General features: G+C 46.8%; 3 protein-coding genes across 3 annotated transcripts; all 3 read left to right on the forward strand.

Moving 5' to 3' along the window:
* Nucleotides 1-557: 557 nt before the first annotated feature.
* LOC136536158 (5-pentadecatrienyl resorcinol O-methyltransferase-like) lies at nucleotides 558-3218 on the forward strand. Its single transcript, XM_066528543.1, has 2 exons — nucleotides 558-1649; nucleotides 2765-3218. The coding sequence occupies exons 1-2, from the start codon at nucleotides 732-734 to the stop codon at nucleotides 3062-3064; spliced, it is 1218 nt and encodes a 405-aa protein (XP_066384640.1). The 5' UTR covers nucleotides 558-731; the 3' UTR covers nucleotides 3065-3218.
* Nucleotides 3219-3319: 101 nt separating this feature from the next.
* Nucleotides 3320-5264, forward strand: LOC136536167 (5-pentadecatrienyl resorcinol O-methyltransferase-like). Its single transcript, XM_066528550.1, has 2 exons — nucleotides 3320-4653; nucleotides 4811-5264. The coding sequence occupies exons 1-2, from the start codon at nucleotides 3805-3807 to the stop codon at nucleotides 5108-5110; spliced, it is 1149 nt and encodes a 382-aa protein (XP_066384647.1). The 5' UTR covers nucleotides 3320-3804; the 3' UTR covers nucleotides 5111-5264.
* A 3715-nt stretch (nucleotides 5265-8979) lies between these two features.
* Nucleotides 8980-15866, forward strand: LOC136458736 (vegetative cell wall protein gp1-like). Its single transcript, XM_066458669.1, has 3 exons — nucleotides 8980-9374; nucleotides 14563-14689; nucleotides 15792-15866. The coding sequence occupies exons 1-3, from the start codon at nucleotides 8980-8982 to the stop codon at nucleotides 15864-15866; spliced, it is 597 nt and encodes a 198-aa protein (XP_066314766.1).
* Nucleotides 15867-17820: the final 1954 nt, after the last annotated feature.

The following is a 17820-nucleotide window of genomic DNA, read 5'->3' on the forward strand; positions in this document are numbered from 1 at the left end:
ATACAGTATCCCGTAGTGCAACTGTCAACAGCGGGCAGAGCAACCAACTACATTAATCCGCATTAACCGAGTCCTTTCGACGGAGGCGGTTGCTTTGCTCAGCTCTGAAAATCTAAAACGATCGCCTTGCAAAAGAATACTGTAGTAGTGAAGATTAAAAAGATGTAAGTCTCTCAGATTGCCTCAGACTTCCTCACGATGGTATGTACTCTAAAGGACTCGTAGAAACCGTTCTGTAATCTGCGGTTTCATGGATGAAGCAAAGAAAATCCTCCAGCGCTTCCAGGAACTCAGTCTCCAAATGCCACTGAAGTGCTAACCTTGTATTTGTTTCCATACCCTCTCATTCAAGTATGCAAAAGTTTTTTTTTTGACATTATAAGAGATTGTTAAGGAACTAATTCATTCGGTGGGTTTAGAAACATGCCAATTAGGCTAAATAATTGTACTAATTGATGTATGCTTAGGATCGAAGTCAGGACTGGTAGTATGTCCGTGTCCTGATTACTTGGATGACTTGTTTTACTTCTACCACTGGGTAAGCGTATAACCTTTAGTTTAGTGCATCCAATCTTGTGACAAGTGACATACGCAATTATATAATAAAAAACGAGCTAGTTGCATGCACTGTTAACTGTGACAGGTCAATAGGTGAGTGAGCTATCTGCAGGGCCTTGGCGATTTTCTTTTTGTTTCCATCATGAGAGGGCAAGGATATATACATCGTGTTGATGCAAGCTAACACTTGTGTTTTGGTCTCTGCTAGCTTAGTAATAAACCCACAGGGCCACAGGCCAGAGCATAATACAATGGCACTCAGCAGCGAGTACGACAGCAGGGAATTGCTCCAAGCGCAGGTCGAGCTGTGGAACCAGACCTACAGCTTTATGAAGTCGGTGGCACTCGCCGTTGCCTTGGACCTCCGCATCGCCGATGCAATCCACCGCTGCGGTGGCACCGCCACCCTCTCCCAGATACTGGGAGAGATTGGTGTCAACCCTTGTAAGCTTGCTGGTCTCCGGCGCCTAATGCGTGTTCTCACCGTCTCAGGAACCTTCGCCATCCAGCCATCATCAGCACAAACCACGTCGTCGGAGTCGGACGGGCGCGAACCTGTCTATAAGCTCACAATAGCGTCCCGCCTCCTTGTCAGCAGCAACGGCAGCGGCGAGAGCTCGGCGACAGCGAGCTTGTCTCCCATGCTGAACCACGTGCTTAGCACCTTCCATGACTCGCCGCTCAGCATGGGGCTCACTGCGTGGTTCCGGAATGGTGAAGATGAACAGGAGCCGATCCCTTGCCCGTTCACCCAGATGCACGGCGTGACCTTGTGGGAGTTGTCCGGGCGTGACGACGCAATAAACGCGTCGGTCAACAACGCCCTGGCCGCAGACAGCCACTTCTTGATGCAGGTTGTCTTGAAGGAGTTTGGCGACATCTTCCACGGGATAGACTCGCTGGTCGACGTCGGCGGCGGGGTTGGGGGAGCCGCCATGGCCATCGTGACGGCGTTTCCGTGTTTGAAGTGTACCGTGCTGGACCTCCATCACGTTGTCGCCAAGGCTCCTTCCATTTCTATTGGTAACGTACAATTTATTGCGGGCGACATGTTTGAGAGCATTCCACCCGCAAACGCTGTCTTCCGCAAGGTACGCCATGTCGTAGCTAGCTCCATCACTTTATTAGAGCAGTTATCATACAAAACTGGTACGTCTGGGCGTCCAGATAGAGCTGAATCCATCCGTGACCCCCGATAAATTTTAATTTTCGAAAATGAAAACCTTGCACTGCTGCGACCTTCGCCCCGCTAGCTGCAGGCCTTGCTCAGTGGACGTCCTCCACCGTCCGCTCGGCAACGCCCCCACGAGCTTCGCTCGGCGCCCACCAAACTGCCTCCTTCATCGGGCTGGCCGCCCACCAGTCCCCTCCCCTGCTAAGCCTGCCGGGATTCCAAGATCCTAAACACGCGGTGTCCGATGGAACGGCCGGCCAGCTCCTAGCATTACCATTTATTATATATTTCTTTTCTACTACTATTTTGAACGACTATGCTGCTAACATTTTAATATGCGAGTTAGTCCAAATACTCATTCAAACTGCCATTTGATTTGATTTTGAGTTTTGTCCGACCCTAATAATAACATATAACATAGACGTTTAAATTTTTGCTAGACTTAAGGTAACATGAATCTTTCAAAACGTGGAGATGGTTGAGACTTGAGAGTGGGCGATCAGGGTTGTTGTTGGATTTTAGATCCAAAGATTCATCCTATAGAAGAAATGGAGCTTCTCAATAATGCTACAACTAGTAGGCACACCGTAGGCCCTTGGAACAAAGAAAACATGGAGCAATTCTAGAGGATTGAAATCTTTTAAGAAAATTTTCTATGAATCGCTATGAACGAAGGATTGGGTTTTCTACAAATTCTATGAAATTCCTATGGAAATATCTTGAGTCATAGGAATTTTCGAGAATTTTACCAAGAGGTTGAACTTCATGTAAAGTTTGTTTTGTGTCACTCTCTCTCATTGAATTCGTGTCTTTCTTCTGCACTCCAACCAAACATTCAGTTTTACAGTTTTCTATGTTTTCTCAATCCATAGATTCAAGATACTAGAGCATTCTATTCCTACGTTTCTAAAATCCTGCTTTCTAAAGTGGCCTACTATTTGAACTAACAAGATCAGAAGGGCAAAAGTTTGTTCAAGTGAAACTGTCAAGACACATATCTTCAAGAATTGACTTATTAATGCTTTTTTTCAGTGCATTTTTCATGACTGGAGCGATGACGAGTGTATCAAGATATTAAAGAATTGCAAACAAGCTATCCCTTCAAGAGATGCTGGAGGAAAGGTAATAATCATTGATATTGTGATTGGATCTAACTCATCAGACACCAAGCTCCTAGAGACACAAATAATTTGTGATCTCGATATCATGAAAATTGGTGGTGTTGAACGAGATGAGCAAGAGTGGAAGAAAATATTCCTCGAAGCTGGATTTAATGACTACAATATTATGTCGGTTCTGGGCCTCCGATCGATCATTGAGCTATATCCGTGAATGCTCAGCAAACAAGTCTTCTAGAGAAATAAAAGCATATATGGCGTGTTGAGTCTTCTAGTGACTTCAATTTATGTTGTTTGAATGGGTGAAATTTCAGTTTGATCGAGTCTGAATGATACTGTTTAAATTCAATCAATTTCATTTTTCTGTATTTTTGTCAGATAGTGAGCACATATCCTTGGCACCCTGGTAAAGAGCTTGACCAATTGTTCAGTTATACCATGATCTCGCTGCTTTGGAATCTCTCTATTTAGTCAGAGGGCTAACTAATGGGTCTGTCCTGTTTTCACGGTGTTTGATTCAGAGTCACGTAGGATCAAAGGAGATTATCACGAAAAGTAGTGTCCCGCGAATCTACAAATCATGTTGCCGATTACTACATCGCATTAATGTTTTTATCAAATCAAAATATTGAATTGCATAGCTGTCCGCGTCCTGATTACTTGGATGACTTGTTTTACTTCTGCCACTGGGTAAGCATATAACCTTTAGTTTAGTGCATCCAATCTTGTGACAAGGACATACGCAATTATATAATAAAACGAGCTTTGCATGCGCTGTAAACTAATGGGTGAGTGAGCAGTCTGCAGGGCCTGGCCGATTTTCTTTTTGTTTCCGTCATGAGAGGGCAAGGATATATACATCTTGTTGATGCAAGCTAAACAGGTGAGTGAGCTGTCTGCAGGGTCTCTGCTAGCTTAGTAATCCACCGTACCCACAGCCCACGGCACAATACAATGGTAGTACTCAGCAGCGAGGGCGACAGCAAGGAGTTGCTCCAAGCCCATGTCGAGCTGTTGAACCAGACCTACAGCTTTATGAAGTCGGTGGCACTCGCCGTTGCCTTGGACCTCCGCATCGCCGACGCAATCCACTGCTGCGGTGGCGCCGCCACCCTCTCCCAGATACTCGGAGAGATTGGTGTCAGCCCATGTAAGCTTGCCGGCCTTCGTCGCCTAATGCGCGTTCTCACCGTCTCAGGAACCTTCACCATCCAGCCATCATCAGCGGAAACCACGTCGTCAGAGTCGGACGGGCGCGAACCTGTCTATAAGCTGACAACAGTGTCCCGCCTCCTCGTCGGCAGCAACAGCGGCGACGAGAGCTCGGTGACGGCGAGCTTGTCTCCTATGCTGAACCACGTGCTTAGCCCCTTCCGTGACTCGGCGCTCAGCATGGGGCTCACTGCGTGGTTCTGGCATGATGAAGATGAACAGGCGCCTAGGCCTGGCCCTTGCCCGTTCACCCTGATGCACGGCGGGACCTTGTGGGAGGTGTCCGGGCGTGACAACGCAGTAAACGCGTCGGTCAACAACGCCATGGCTGCAGATAGCCACTTCCTAATGCAGGTTGTCTTGAAGGAGTTTGGCGACATCTTCCATGGGATAAACTCGCTGGTCGACGTCGCCGGCGGGCTTGGAGGAGCCGCCGTGGCCATCGCGGCGGCATTTCCGTGTTTGAAGTGTACCGTGCTGGAGCTCCCTCACGTTGTTGCCAAGGCTCCTTCCATTTCTATTGGCAACGTGCAGTTTGTTGCTGGTGACATGTTTGAGAGCATTCCACTAGCAAATGCTGTCTTCCTCAAGGTACGTCGTCATGTAGTTATATATATGTTTCTTTTCTATTCCAACCATTTTAAATTATAAGTTATTCTAACTTTCCTAGAGTCAAAGCATCTCAACAATTCATGTGAAACTGTCAAGATATAATGCCCAACAATCGGCTTATTATTGCTTTTCTCAGTGGATTTTTCATGACTGGAGCGATGACGAGTGTATCAAGATATTAAAGAATTGCAAGCAAGCTATCCCTTCGAGAGATGCTGGAGGAAAGGTAATAATCATTGATATTGTGATTGGATCTAACTCATCAGACACCAAGCTCCTAGAGACACAAATAATTTGTGATCTCGATATCATGAAAATTGGTGGTGTTGAACGAGATGAGCAAGAGTGGAAGAAAATATTCCTCGAAGCTGGATTTAAGGACTACAATATTATGTCGGTTCTGGGCCTCCGATCGATCATTGAGCTATATCCGTGAATGCTCAGCAAACAAGTCTTCTAGAGAAATAAAAGCATATATGGCGTGTTGAGCCTTCTAGTGACTTCAATTTATGTTGTTTGAATGGGTGAAATTTCACTTTGATCCAGTCTGAATGATACTGTTTAAATTCAATCAATTTCATTTTTCTGTATTTTTGTCAGATAGTGAGCACATATCCTTGGCACCCTGGTAGAGCTTGACCAATTGTTCAGTTATACCATGATCTCGCTGCTTTGGAATCTCTCTATTTAGTCAGAGGGCTAACTAATGGGTCTGTCCCGTTTTCACGGTGTTTGATTCAGAGTCACGTAGGATCAATGGAGATTATCACGAAAAGTAGTGTCCCGCGAATCTACAGATCAATGGAGATTATCACGAAAAGTAGTGTCCCGCGAATCTACAAATCATGTTGCCGATTACTACATCGCATTAATGTTTTTATCAAATCAAAATATTGAATTGCATAGCTGTCCGTGTCCTGATTACTTGGATGACTTGTTTTACTTCTGCCACTGGGTAAGCATATAACCTTTAGTTTAGTGCATCCAATCTTGTGACAAGGACATACGCAATTATATAATAAAACGAGCTTTGCATGCGCTGTAAACTAATGGGTGAGTGAGATGTCTGCAGGGCCTGGCCGATGTTCTTTTTGTTTCCGTCATGAGAGGGCAAGGATATATACATCTTGTTGATGCAAGCTAAACAGGTGAGTGAGCTGTCTGCAGGGTCTCTGCGGAGCCGCCAGCAGATAGCGTGCTGGGCAGTGTGACCAACGTCTTGTGCGCCCCGCTGTTCCCCATCGCCGTGCGCGCCTGTGCTTTGCGTTGACGTCCATGACAGCGCCGAGCCAAGCCGCGCCTAATTTCTCTCTTTCCCAGTTGTCATGTCGCCGGGACCGCTCCTCCGATTCCGCCGTAGTGAAGCCATCGCAGTGCAATTAACTCCGCCCTCGACTCCGCTTTGTATCCAGCCACCCAACCGACCCCACCTTGCAGCGAATCTTGCCTTGCCGTGCTCCAATTTGGAGCTGCCGCTCCGCCGGGTCCTTAAGATCGGGTTGGCATGCGCCGTCGGCAAGCCGCTCAGCTAGAGCATCTCGTGGCAATTCCTTGCACCACCGGCCTCGTCTCCACTTGCTAAGCACCCTGCGCACCTCGTCCGAAGCACTACTGCAGCCCAGCTTCCCCTGACGCGGCCGTGCCATTGCCGTGCGCCGCCGCACCGCCCGTGTGCGCGTGGCCAGGTTCGCTCGGGCAGTCTCTGGTCAAGACACCACGACCGGTAAGCTCGGGGTGAGTCGTTGTTGCCTATCCGTGAGCCGGTTCACGCTGTCTGTGTTTTGGCTCACGGGAACGTGTCCGCCGGCGCAGGCAGAGGTCCACCGCCGGGGACGGAGCTCGGGACAGCGTCCCCGTTCACCGTATCGCCTCCAACCGCTGCACGTTGAAGTCAAGGTGAGCATCGGCTCCTTAGGTAGGGATTGGAGGGTCGGGTGTGGCCGGCGTAGCCACCTGGTGCTCGCGCTGTCGCGCCGGTGCGCGTACGGGTGCCGGGGGACGTGGCCGCGGTGAAGAAGGGAAAGGGGAGGGTGGTAGATGAAAAATCTGTGACTCGGTGTAATAGTGCTCGTGTTAGTTTTGCGAATAGGGTAAAGAACAGGGGCTTCTTCGCTAATGCGCCAGCCGCGCGCGGGCTCCGCGGTGGGCCGCGTATTGTGGGCCACGTTGCGCGCTGCAAAGTGGGCCGCGCCAGTTGCTGCGCCTGCGCGCGGGCGGGAAGCCGGGGTGGGCCGAGCCGTCGCTCGTGGGCCGCGCGGTAAAATCGTTTTTCAATTCTTCAGCGAATTACCAACGTTTATTCAATTTAAATTCTAGTAAGCTTGGTGTTTCACGGTGTTTCACTACTGGAAGCAGAGACTTTGCCGAGTGCAAAATTCTTTGCCGAGTGTCAAAAACCGGGCACTCGGCAAAGACCTTCTTTGCCGAGTGCTGCACTCGACAAAGAATTGCACTCGGCAAAGAGTTCTTTGCCGAGTGCCGGACACTCGGCAAACAAGGGCACTCGGCAAAATCTCTACACTCGGCATAGGCTGCCCGCGAAACGGTGTTCGGTCACGGCATTCTTTGCCGAGTGCCTACTGTTAGGCACTTGGCAAAGATTTGATTTTTTTTTAAAAAAAATTCTTTGCCGAGTGCCTCAGATCTGGCACTCGGCAAAGATATAATTTTTTTTAAATTTTTTGCCGAGTGTCTCAGGTCTGGCACTCGGCAAAGAATTTTTTTTAAAAAAAAAAGTTTGTCGAGTGCCCCTGGAACGGCACTCAGCAAAGATTTAATTTTTTTTATAATTTCTTTGCCGAGTGCTCCTGTGGATGCACTCGGCAAAGAGGAAATTAAAAAAAAAATTAAAACCCTCTTTTCTAAGTGCCTTATGCCTAGCACTCGGCAAAGACACCCTTTGCCGAGTGCCATGCCCCGGCACTCGGTAAAGTTTTTTTTGTTTTTTTGTTTTTGGTCTCCAATTTTTTTGTGCAGCCCTTTTAAAGCACTAGGAACTCCTATTTACAATTTGGAGATTTTTTTGGCTTTTTTATATATATTTAGTTACTTTATTTTGTTTACTTGAATTTTTCTGAAAAATAGAAATTTGAACTGCACGTAGTACGAATAATGGAATTTAATGATTCAAAAATTGATAGTCATATTAGTGAGTGTTGTGAGAGGCCGTATCTAGGAACAGATCCAAAATTTCGGACATCTTGTTCACGAAACATGTCCGTGAAATTGTGTGTGAAGTGTTTTTAAATTCTATAAAAAGCAAACAATGTCCGAAAATCATGAAACTTGTTGAGATGTCGTGATATCATATGTGGAGGCTATGATAAAAATTTTAGAAGATTTCGTGTACGTTGTCACATACGATGCTTATAAACCAGGACATCTCTACATGTGAGATCTGATATCACATGTAGAGATGTCCTGGTTTGTAAGCATCGTACGTGACAACGTGTATGAAATCTTCTAAAATTTTTTATCATAGCCTCCACATATGATATCACGACATCTCAACAAGTTTCATGATTTTCGGACTTCGTTTGTTTTTTATAGAATTTAAAAACACTTCACACGCAATTTCGCGGACATGTTTTGTGAACAAGATGTCCGAAATTTTAGGTCCGTTCCTAGATACGGCCTCTCACAACACTCACTAACATGACTATCAATTTTTGAATCATTAAATTCTATTATTCGTACCACGTGCAGTCCAAATTTCTATTTTTCGGAAAAATTCAAGTAAACGAAATAAAGTAACTAATATATCAAAAGCCACAAAAAATCCCCAAATTGTAACTAGGAGTTCCTGGTGCTTTAAAAGGGTTGCACAAAAAAAAATTGGAGGTCAAAAACAAAAAAACCTTCGCCGAGTGCCGGGGCATGGCACTCGACAAAGAGTATCTTTTCCGAGTGCTGGGCATAAGACACTCGGCAAAGAGGGTTTTAATTTTTTTTAAAATTTCCTCTTTGCCAAGTGCATCCACAGGAGCACTCGGCAAAGAAATTATTAAAAAAATTAAATCTTTGCCGAGTGTCGTGCTAGGGGCACTCGGCAAAGTATTTTTTTAAAAAAAATTCTTTACCGAGTGTCAGATCTGAGACACTCGGCAAAGAATTTTTAAAAAAATTAAATCTTTGCCGAGTGCCAGATCTGCGGCACTCGGCAAAGAATTTTTTTTAAAAAAAATCAAATCTTTGCCGAGTGCCTCCCTGATCCGGCACTCGGCAAAGGGCGGTTGGGGGCGGGGGCCGCGGGGACTTAGGCATTTTGGGCCGGCCGGGCAGTCAGTGCCAGCCAGCCCCACGCCCATGCCTGCCCGCCCCCACCTTCGCGCCGCGCCCACGCCGGCCCGCTCGCCCGTGCAGCCACCTACCGCGCGCTCACTCCCGCGCCGCCCGGCTGGCCGCACTGCCCGCGCGCCCTGCCCTCGGCCACGCCGTGCCTCCAGCCGGCCCTTCCCCCTGCCGCGCCGCCCGCTGCCCACGCGCCCTGTCGTCGACCGCGCCGCCCTGACCCCGGCCGGCCCTACGCCCCGGCCATGCCCTTTTCCCGGCCGTGCCCTGCCCCCGGCTAGCCCTGCCCTGGCCGCACCCTGCCCCTGGCCGCGCCCCGACGCCGTCCGTGCTCGACCCCGTCCCCAACTCCAGCGACCCCGACTCTGCCCGATCCCAACGCCGCTCGCCCCTACCCCGGCGCCCATCAGGTATGCCTTCTCTCTTATTGTTGTCGAGGTAGTGGTAGTTGTAGTAGTATTAGTTGTACTAGTGGTAGTAGTAGTACAACTAGTGGTAGTATTAGTAGTAGAATTAGTGGTAGTAGTAGTAGAAGTAGTGGTAGTAGTAGTAGTACAACTAATGGTAGTAATTGTAGCAATAGTGGTAGTAGTAGTAGAACCAATGGTAGTAGTAGTAGCAATAGTGAAAGTAGTAGTACAAGTAGTGGTACTACTTGGATATATTCTTCTGCATGGATTGATATCCAAACTACAAGGCTTCTCTTGAGACATATGTGCTTATCGGCCATCGTGCCGTTGTTTTTTGTAGGTTTTGGAAACCTCACAGTGCAGGGGAGGTTCTACCAAATTTTTTTTTGTAAATGACAGTATTTTGTTTCATTTTTGTAGAGAAGAGCCCGTCGGAGTTGAGTCGGAGTTCTCGCCACCGTGCCGGTCTGCCTACACCGCGTTGTCTCGCCACTGCACCAACCCGCCATGGCCCCGCTAGCCTGACTCCGCCGCCACCCTAGGTATAACCCCTCTTTTCATATCATGGTCGTAGATCACGTAACCCAGTTAGGCATCTCCCATTTGAAAGAGATACGGTTGAAGGTATGTAGATCTTTGCTTATCTATGACCGTATCTATTTCGGATTGTCCATGCTTTTTGGATAGCCCGTGGATGCGTAGATGGGTTAGTTCCCATGTTCTGCTCTAGTTCGAGACAGAGTTTCGACATCACCTCTCTGTTGTTCTCCAGATACGCACTCTTCTTTGGCAGGACATGTATCTAGAGAACAGCGGGGAGGTGCTGCCGAAATTCTATCTCGGATAGGAGTAGAGCATGGAAACTAACTTCATCTACGCATCCGCGGGTGGGATTAGGACCTATCCTCACCTATTAGACAGTAGGAACACCATGTAGATGCAATTGATGGTTACATTACTCGCTGATACATATATTAGAGGATGGATGACCGTCAGTGGATGTACACGGTCTAGAGAAGTCAGAGTGATTACACAACGGAATGGATGAACAAGACCGATGCTTTCTTGAATAGTGCATTTGGCAACGCTGCTAAAGGACATTGCCTAATTTTGTGTCCCTATAGCAAATGTGGAAACAGGAGAAGGGTAAATAAGGTGGAAATGGGTAAATATCTTGTGAAGAATGTATTTACGCCGGACTACACCCGGTGGGTCCACCATGGTGAAGCCCATCGTATGAGAGAGGAGGTGGTGAGACCATGGGTGGAGGCTTTTGATGCTAATGCTGGGGTAGCAGACATGTTAGATGACTTTCACCAAGGACAGTTCAATGAGGGACATGAGAAGGAGGAGATGGAGGCAGCCGCACAGGCGTTCTACGACATGATGGACTCGGCACAGAAACCCCTTCACGATCTGTCAATGGTGTCTCAACTGGATGCCATTGGACGCTTAATGGGGTTGAAGTCCGAGTTAAACTTGGGTCAACCTGGCTTCGATAAGATGTTGGCCGTAATTGGCACCCTGCTTCTAGAGGGCCACATTCTGCCAAAGAGCATGTACGAGTCACAGAAACTCCTTTGAGCACTTAAGATGCCGTATGAGCAGATACATGCTTGTCCGAAAGGGTGCGTCCTATTTAGGAAAGAACACGAGCATGCAAAGTTCTGTCCAAAGTATAAATCCTCCATGTACCTAGAGGTAGACTCTGATGATGGCCAGAAGAGGCAACTTACGATCCCCATGAAAATCCTACGGTACCTTCTGTTCCTACCGAGGATCCAACGGCTATACATGACCGAGGAATCCACAAAACAGATGACATGGCACAAAATGGCAAAGGTACAATCCTGACAAGATGGTACATCCATCCGATGGTGAAGCTTGGATGCACTTTAATGACAAACATCGTGACAAAGCAGATGAGGCTCGTAATGTATGTGTCGCGTTGGCAACAGATGGGTTCAATCCTTATAGAATGATGGCTGCCCCATACACATGTTGGCCCATCTTCGTTATCCCCCTTAATCTCCCCCCGGTGTTTCCTTTCAACGACATAACGTATTCTTGTCATTGATAATTCCTGAACACCCAGGGAGTAATATGGGTGTGTTCATGGAGCCCGTGTTTGATGAATTGGTCCGTGCTTGGGACGAAGGGGTATGGACATACGATCGAGCTACAAAGACAACCTTCAAAATGCACGTTTGGTACCACTACTCCCTGCATGACTTCTTGGCATATGGGATATTCTGCGCCTGGTGTATTCACGGGAAGTACCCATGCCCAATATGCAAGGAAGGTGTGAGGTTTATTTGGTTGTAGAAGGGTGGCAAGTATTCGTCGTTCGACAGACATCATCAATTCCTACCTCTTGACCATCCATTCAAAGAAGACATCAAGAACTTTACGAAAGGTGTCAAAGTGACAAACCCTGCACCGCGGATGATGACTGGTGCCAAGGTTCATGCTTAGATAGATGCTCTCGTGCCCAATGAAGAAGGTGGTTTTGTGGGATATGGTGAGCAACATATGTGGACTCATATCTCGGGCATGACGAGGCTCCCCTATTTTGATGATCTTCTTCTACCACATAACATTGATGTAGTGCACACTGAAAAGAATGTCGCCGAGGCACTTTGGGCAATACTCAAGGACACTAAAAAGTCTAAGGACAACCCAAAGGCTAGAGTGGACCTAGCAACGTTGTGTGATAGACCAAATCAAGAGATGCAACCTCCTAGTCGTGGCAAGACCTAGAGAAGGCCTAAGGCCAATTTCATCTTGAAAAAGGACCAAAGGAGGGAAGTACTTGAATGGATCAAGAAGCTAATGTTCCCTGATGGGTATGCAACGAATCTAAAGAGGGGAGTTAACTTAGGCACTCTGCGAGTCAACAGGATGAAGAGTCATGACTACCACATATGGATTGAGCGGCTTCTTCTGGCGATGGTTCAAGGCTATGTCCCAGAGCATGCCTAGCAAGTGCTGGCAGAGTTGAACTACTTATTCCACCAGCTTTGTGCCAAGGAGCTCTCTCGGACCATCATTGATGACTTGGAAAAAGCGGCACCCGTGTTGCTTTATAAGTTGGAGAAGATCTTTCCACCCGCCTGCTTCTTATTGATGCAGCATTTGATTGTGCACCTCCTGTATGAGGCACGGATGAGGGGGCCCATGCAGAACCATTGGTGCTATCCAATCGAGAGATGTCTGAAGACTCTTCGCAAAAAATGTAGAAATAAAGCCAGAATTGAGGCTTCCATTGCAGAGGCATACATTCTAGAGGAGGTGTCGAACTTCACAGAGAAATACTACACTAAGAAACTTCCTAACGTTTATAATCCACCCCCTCGTTACAATGCTGGAGAAAATGAATCGAACCTTGGCCTTTTCCAAGGGCAACTCGGAAGCGCAAGTGCATCGACCACTAAGCAATTGAAAAATGAAGAGTGGCGCAGTATCATGCTATATGTGTTGACCAACCTTGTCGAGGTGCAACCGTTCATTGGGTAAGTTCTGAACGAACTTGTTTCATTTCACCGTATGTCCTTGTTTCTTCCTCAAACCCCCTTGTTTCTCGTTGGTATAGGGAATTTCTTCGTCAATCCTAGCATGGATCAAGGCAACCTACCCCGCAAGAAAATGATACCCTTCTTTCACGGGGTGCGGGACCAGGGAGCCCCGATTTCATTTATTGGTTCAAACAGAAAGCCCAAACTGATGCACCTATAAGTGATGAGTTGAGACAGGTTGCAAACGGCTGTGCCGTTAGGGTCAAGTCATTTACCGGTTATGACGTGAATGGATATCGTTTTCACACAGCAAGCTACGAGCAGAGTCGGCCCAATCGACAAACCACAAACAGCGGAGTTGTTACGCCTGGCACTGATGGACTCGACTATTATGGAAGAATTGAAGAAATCTACGACCCATCATTTTATGGTTCCAAATCTCTTACTCCTGTCATATTCAAAAGCCACTGGTTTCATCCTGGTGTAACGAGACGGACCCCTAAGCTTGGGCTAGTCGAGATTCGACAGGATTCCATCTATCCAGGAAAAGATGTCTACATTGTGGCTCAACAGGCCGTCTAGGTTTATTATACGTCATACGCGTGTAAAGACGCCAAGCATCTTAAGGGTTGGTCTATTGTGCACAAGGTATCGCCACACGGTAAACTACCTGTCCCAAACGATGAAGATTACAACTTCAACCCAAACACATATGATGGAGAGTTCTATCAAGAAGAGGGGCTACAAGGGAGGTTTGACATAGACTTAACCGAAGAGATAGGAATGGAAGTAGACAATGAAAGGGATGATGACGAGGATGCAAGAGACGAGGTGCGAAATCTGAAGGACATACAAATGCTTGAGCGATTACATTTAGGCAATGACAATGAAGACAACATTCCTCCTTCGGATAGTGTTGATGAGTTGGACAATGTTGATAGTGATGACGAGACCTATGATCTAGCTAATCTCAATCATGAAGATTATTTCTAATACATGTAATACTATGTTTTTTGTAATTATGTTTTGTTCATTTTTGCATATATTTCTAATACATGTATTACTATGTTTTTTGTAATTATGTTTTGTTCATTTTTGCACCTATTTCTAATTATGTCTTGTTTTTCTTTTTTATTGTAGGTGATTGAACAAAGATGGCGGGCGACCGTCATAGGTCCGTGAACTCGATTTACCAAAGACCACGTCGGCCGTAGGAGGGGGTAGAGGGGGCAGCAGAGGGATCGGACAGGAGGAGGAGGAGGACCGCTAGCCGTAGGAGGGGGCCAACTCCTCCCATGCCACGTGAGGAGGACTGCCAGCCACAGGAGGAGGTGGCGCCCGTGGACGAGTTAGACGAGGAGCTGGTTCGGTAGACGGAGGAGGAGGAGGAGGGGGGGGGGGAGGCGGCATGCACGGGTTCCACTTCCTCCAACTCCTCTTCGAGTGTCTACTTGCGAGGTCCCGTGAGCCTCCCACAGGTTCCACTTCCTCACCAACGCCTAGTGATTCGCCCCGAAGGACAAAAGTAAGTAACTGTATATGTTATCACCACTACTTCATATGATATGATGAAAAAAACTAATAATTTTTCTTAATCACTTGTGCAGGAACTGGGTGGTTGTGTCGGGTGGTAGCGCACGGCTAGTCAACGGCATCCTGGGTCTTCTGTGCAGGCAACACTTCCCTGGCATTGTCACGTACGCATCGAAGACGGAGCCGGCCTACTCGTTTGACCACTACGTTGTCGCCTCCGATGCAGAGTACCCCAACAAGGCGGCGTGGGTAAAGGCAGAGTTTTGGGTAAGTCTCCCTCGCATAGCATTGCTCAATACGTCGCATTCATTGGACTTTTCATGAAATAATGAATGGATACATCGCTTTTGTATGCGGACTTATTACAGATACGAGGAGGGATTTGAGGCCAGGGTGGAGCAGGTGACTACCAAAGCCTGTAAAAAACTCATCACCGATATGCATCACGAGGTGCGCATCTAGGCCATCGTAACCTACTACGGGTCGAAGCTTGGAGAGAGGAAAACCAAGAAAGACGCAAGAGAGATGCAGCTGACCCAGGAGCAGTACCTTAAGGTAAATGAAGAACATCAATATTGATTCATTTTGAGATTAAGTTGGTTTAATTTGATCTTCTTATATGTCCAATACTTGATGACGTGTAGATGATTCCCTGGTGGTGCCAAGCGTATCCTGAGTGCTGGGCGATGATGGTGGAGAGGTGGTTCATGGAGGAGTACCTCAAGATGCACAGGGATGCCTGGGACCGTCGTTTGCTGATACAAGGTCCAGCACACCATCAAGGCAGCCGCAAACTCGCCGGATACAAACAAGCATGGGTACGCGAATTGATTTATCTATTGTCACGCTCAGTTCTGCCTGATTTCTAATCATCGTGCTATCTTTCTCGCAGTCAGCGTCACATAGTGCCCAGTCTTGCTCGGACTTCTAGGCATGGTGTATGGCCCACAAGGGCAAGGCGACGTCTGACGTCTCCTTCAACCTGGAGGACCCGCCCGAGGCATACACGAACCTGAGCATCCACTCCTGCATCAGTGAGTACACTGAGGCGGCGAGGTCGCTCCATGGGTCAGACCATGATCCGAGCACCCAGGACTTCGATGGAGAGGCCGTCATGAGGGCGGGGCAAGGCTAGAAGCATGGACAGTTTTGGCTTGGCGACGGCGTCATCGACACGGCCTCTACTCCCTCTCTCTCATAGATCCGAGCACGGAGCACGAGCGAGAGCCCGGCCATTCGCACACGGCCGACCGCTGCATAGCACTGGGTCGACGCACTCGAGGTTATTCCTGTTTTACTCGTCATACATTGATCTTTACACACCTTAATTAGCTTTGCATTACTGAAACATTGGAGTGAAATATTGCAGGCCCGGCTGGAACAAGAAATGAAGGAACGTCAGGAGCTGGGGGCCCAGCTGGAGGCCGAGCGGTCTGAGCGGTAGGCCTAGGCACAGAGGCTGATGGACATTACGGAGTTCCTATAAGGGCTTGGGCAACGTATGGGCTTGTCTCTACCACCTGGGCTGTTGGTTCCACCTCCGCCTCCGTGTCCTGCAACTACAGCTACTCCTGTGAGTATTAAAGTTTTTTACTTTCGCTTGTGCTTTGCTTGTATGGCCTCTATCGTCCTAGATTAGCTATCAAAATAATCTTGTCTCACATGCAATCTTTTCTCCTTTGTGCAGTCTACATCTAACGGTGGTTCGAATAATCCACCTCATGCACCTCCGAATGATGCTTCTGGGCCTTCACCACAGTCGCAGTTGCCGAGATAAGTGCATGTTGTATTTTTTACATTTGTTGTTCACTTGGTGATGAACTTGTGATATACTTGTGATGTACTTGTGGACTTTGATGGACTTGTGGATTTATTTGGATGGACTTGAGCACTTATTATTATATATGCGATATATATTGTGATGGATGTGATATGGGCGGATGGATGTGCGGATGGATGAGATATATATGTGATGGATGAGATATATATGTGATATATGTTTGTATGAATTTATTTGTCATGATGGAATGTAAAAAAATAATTAAAATTTGCCGTTTTGGGTCACTTTGCCGAGTGTTGCACTCGGCAAAGGACCCCTTTGCCGAGTGCAATAGTCACAGCACTCGGCAAAGCTGGAAAAATGGGCGACCAGAAAACAGATTTTCCAGCTTTGCCGAGTGCTGTGACCTTAACACTCGGCAAAGAATTTTTTTTAAAAAAAAATTCAAACTTTGCCGAGTGTCGGCCATAGGGCACTCGGCAAAGAATTTTTTTTAAAAAAAAATTCAAAACTTTACCGAGTGCCATCCATAGGGCACTCGGCAAAGAAATTTTTTAAAAAAAATAAAAAAATCTTTGCCGAGTGCCTTCCGGGTTGACACTCGGCAAAGAAATTTTGAAAAAAAAATATATTTGCCGAGTGCCCTATGGCTGGCACTCGGCAAAGAATTTTTTTTAAAAAAAATTCTAAACTTTGCCAAGTGCCATCCATATGGCACTCGGTAAAGAATTTTTTTTTAAAAAAATAAAAAATCTTTGCCAAGTGCCTTCCGGGTTGACACTCGATAAAGAAATTAAAAAAAAATAAAAAATATTTGCCGAGTGCCCTATGGCTGGCACTCGGCAAAGAATTTTAAAAAAAACACTTTGCCGAGTGCCTGCAGGGTTGGCACTCGGCAAAGAAAATTTTCAAAAAAAATAAAAGCTCTTTGCCAAGTGCCTTCCGGGTTGGCACTCGACAAATTTTTTTTTTTAAAAAAATAAAAAATCTTTGCCGAATGTCTTACGGGTTGGCACTCGGCAAAGAATTTTTTTGTAAAAAAAAAAAAATCTTGCCGAGTGCCTGCAGGGTTGGCACTTGGCAAAGTAACCGTCAACGGGACTGGCGCCGTGACGGTCGCTTTTCTTTGCCGAGTGTCCCGGGGCATTCGGCAAAGCCTTTGCCGAGTGCCCGATAAAAGACACTCGGCAAAGAGGGCTTTGCCGATCAAATTTTGACCGTGTGTTCTTTGCCGAGTGCAATTTGGCCTTTGCCGAGTGCCTCGGCAAAGAACCTGAATCCAGTTGTGTTTGATTCAGAGTCACGTTGGATCAGAGGAGATTATCACGAAAAGTAGTCCCGTAATAGTATAGTTTATTTTAATATATTTTAAAAACTTGGCCAATGTCAAAAATAGCACTTGTTTGTGATTAGAAAACTATTTGTTCCTTGTTTTGTTTTCAAATTCATACTAAAAAACTATAACACAATTTAATTATACTTGTTTAATCCAACTTGCTATAGGAGTTTAACCTTTTTCTCCAGCATATCAATTCACAATCATTCTCGAGAAGATATTTACTATTTGATGGTACGATTACGTGCAGCTTCTTCCTATCGAGGACTATCGTACGAATAA

This window comes from Miscanthus floridulus, chromosome 1 (assembly GCF_019320115.1).
Source record: "Miscanthus floridulus cultivar M001 chromosome 1, ASM1932011v1, whole genome shotgun sequence".
Taxonomy (NCBI): domain Eukaryota; kingdom Viridiplantae; phylum Streptophyta; class Magnoliopsida; order Poales; family Poaceae; genus Miscanthus; species Miscanthus floridulus.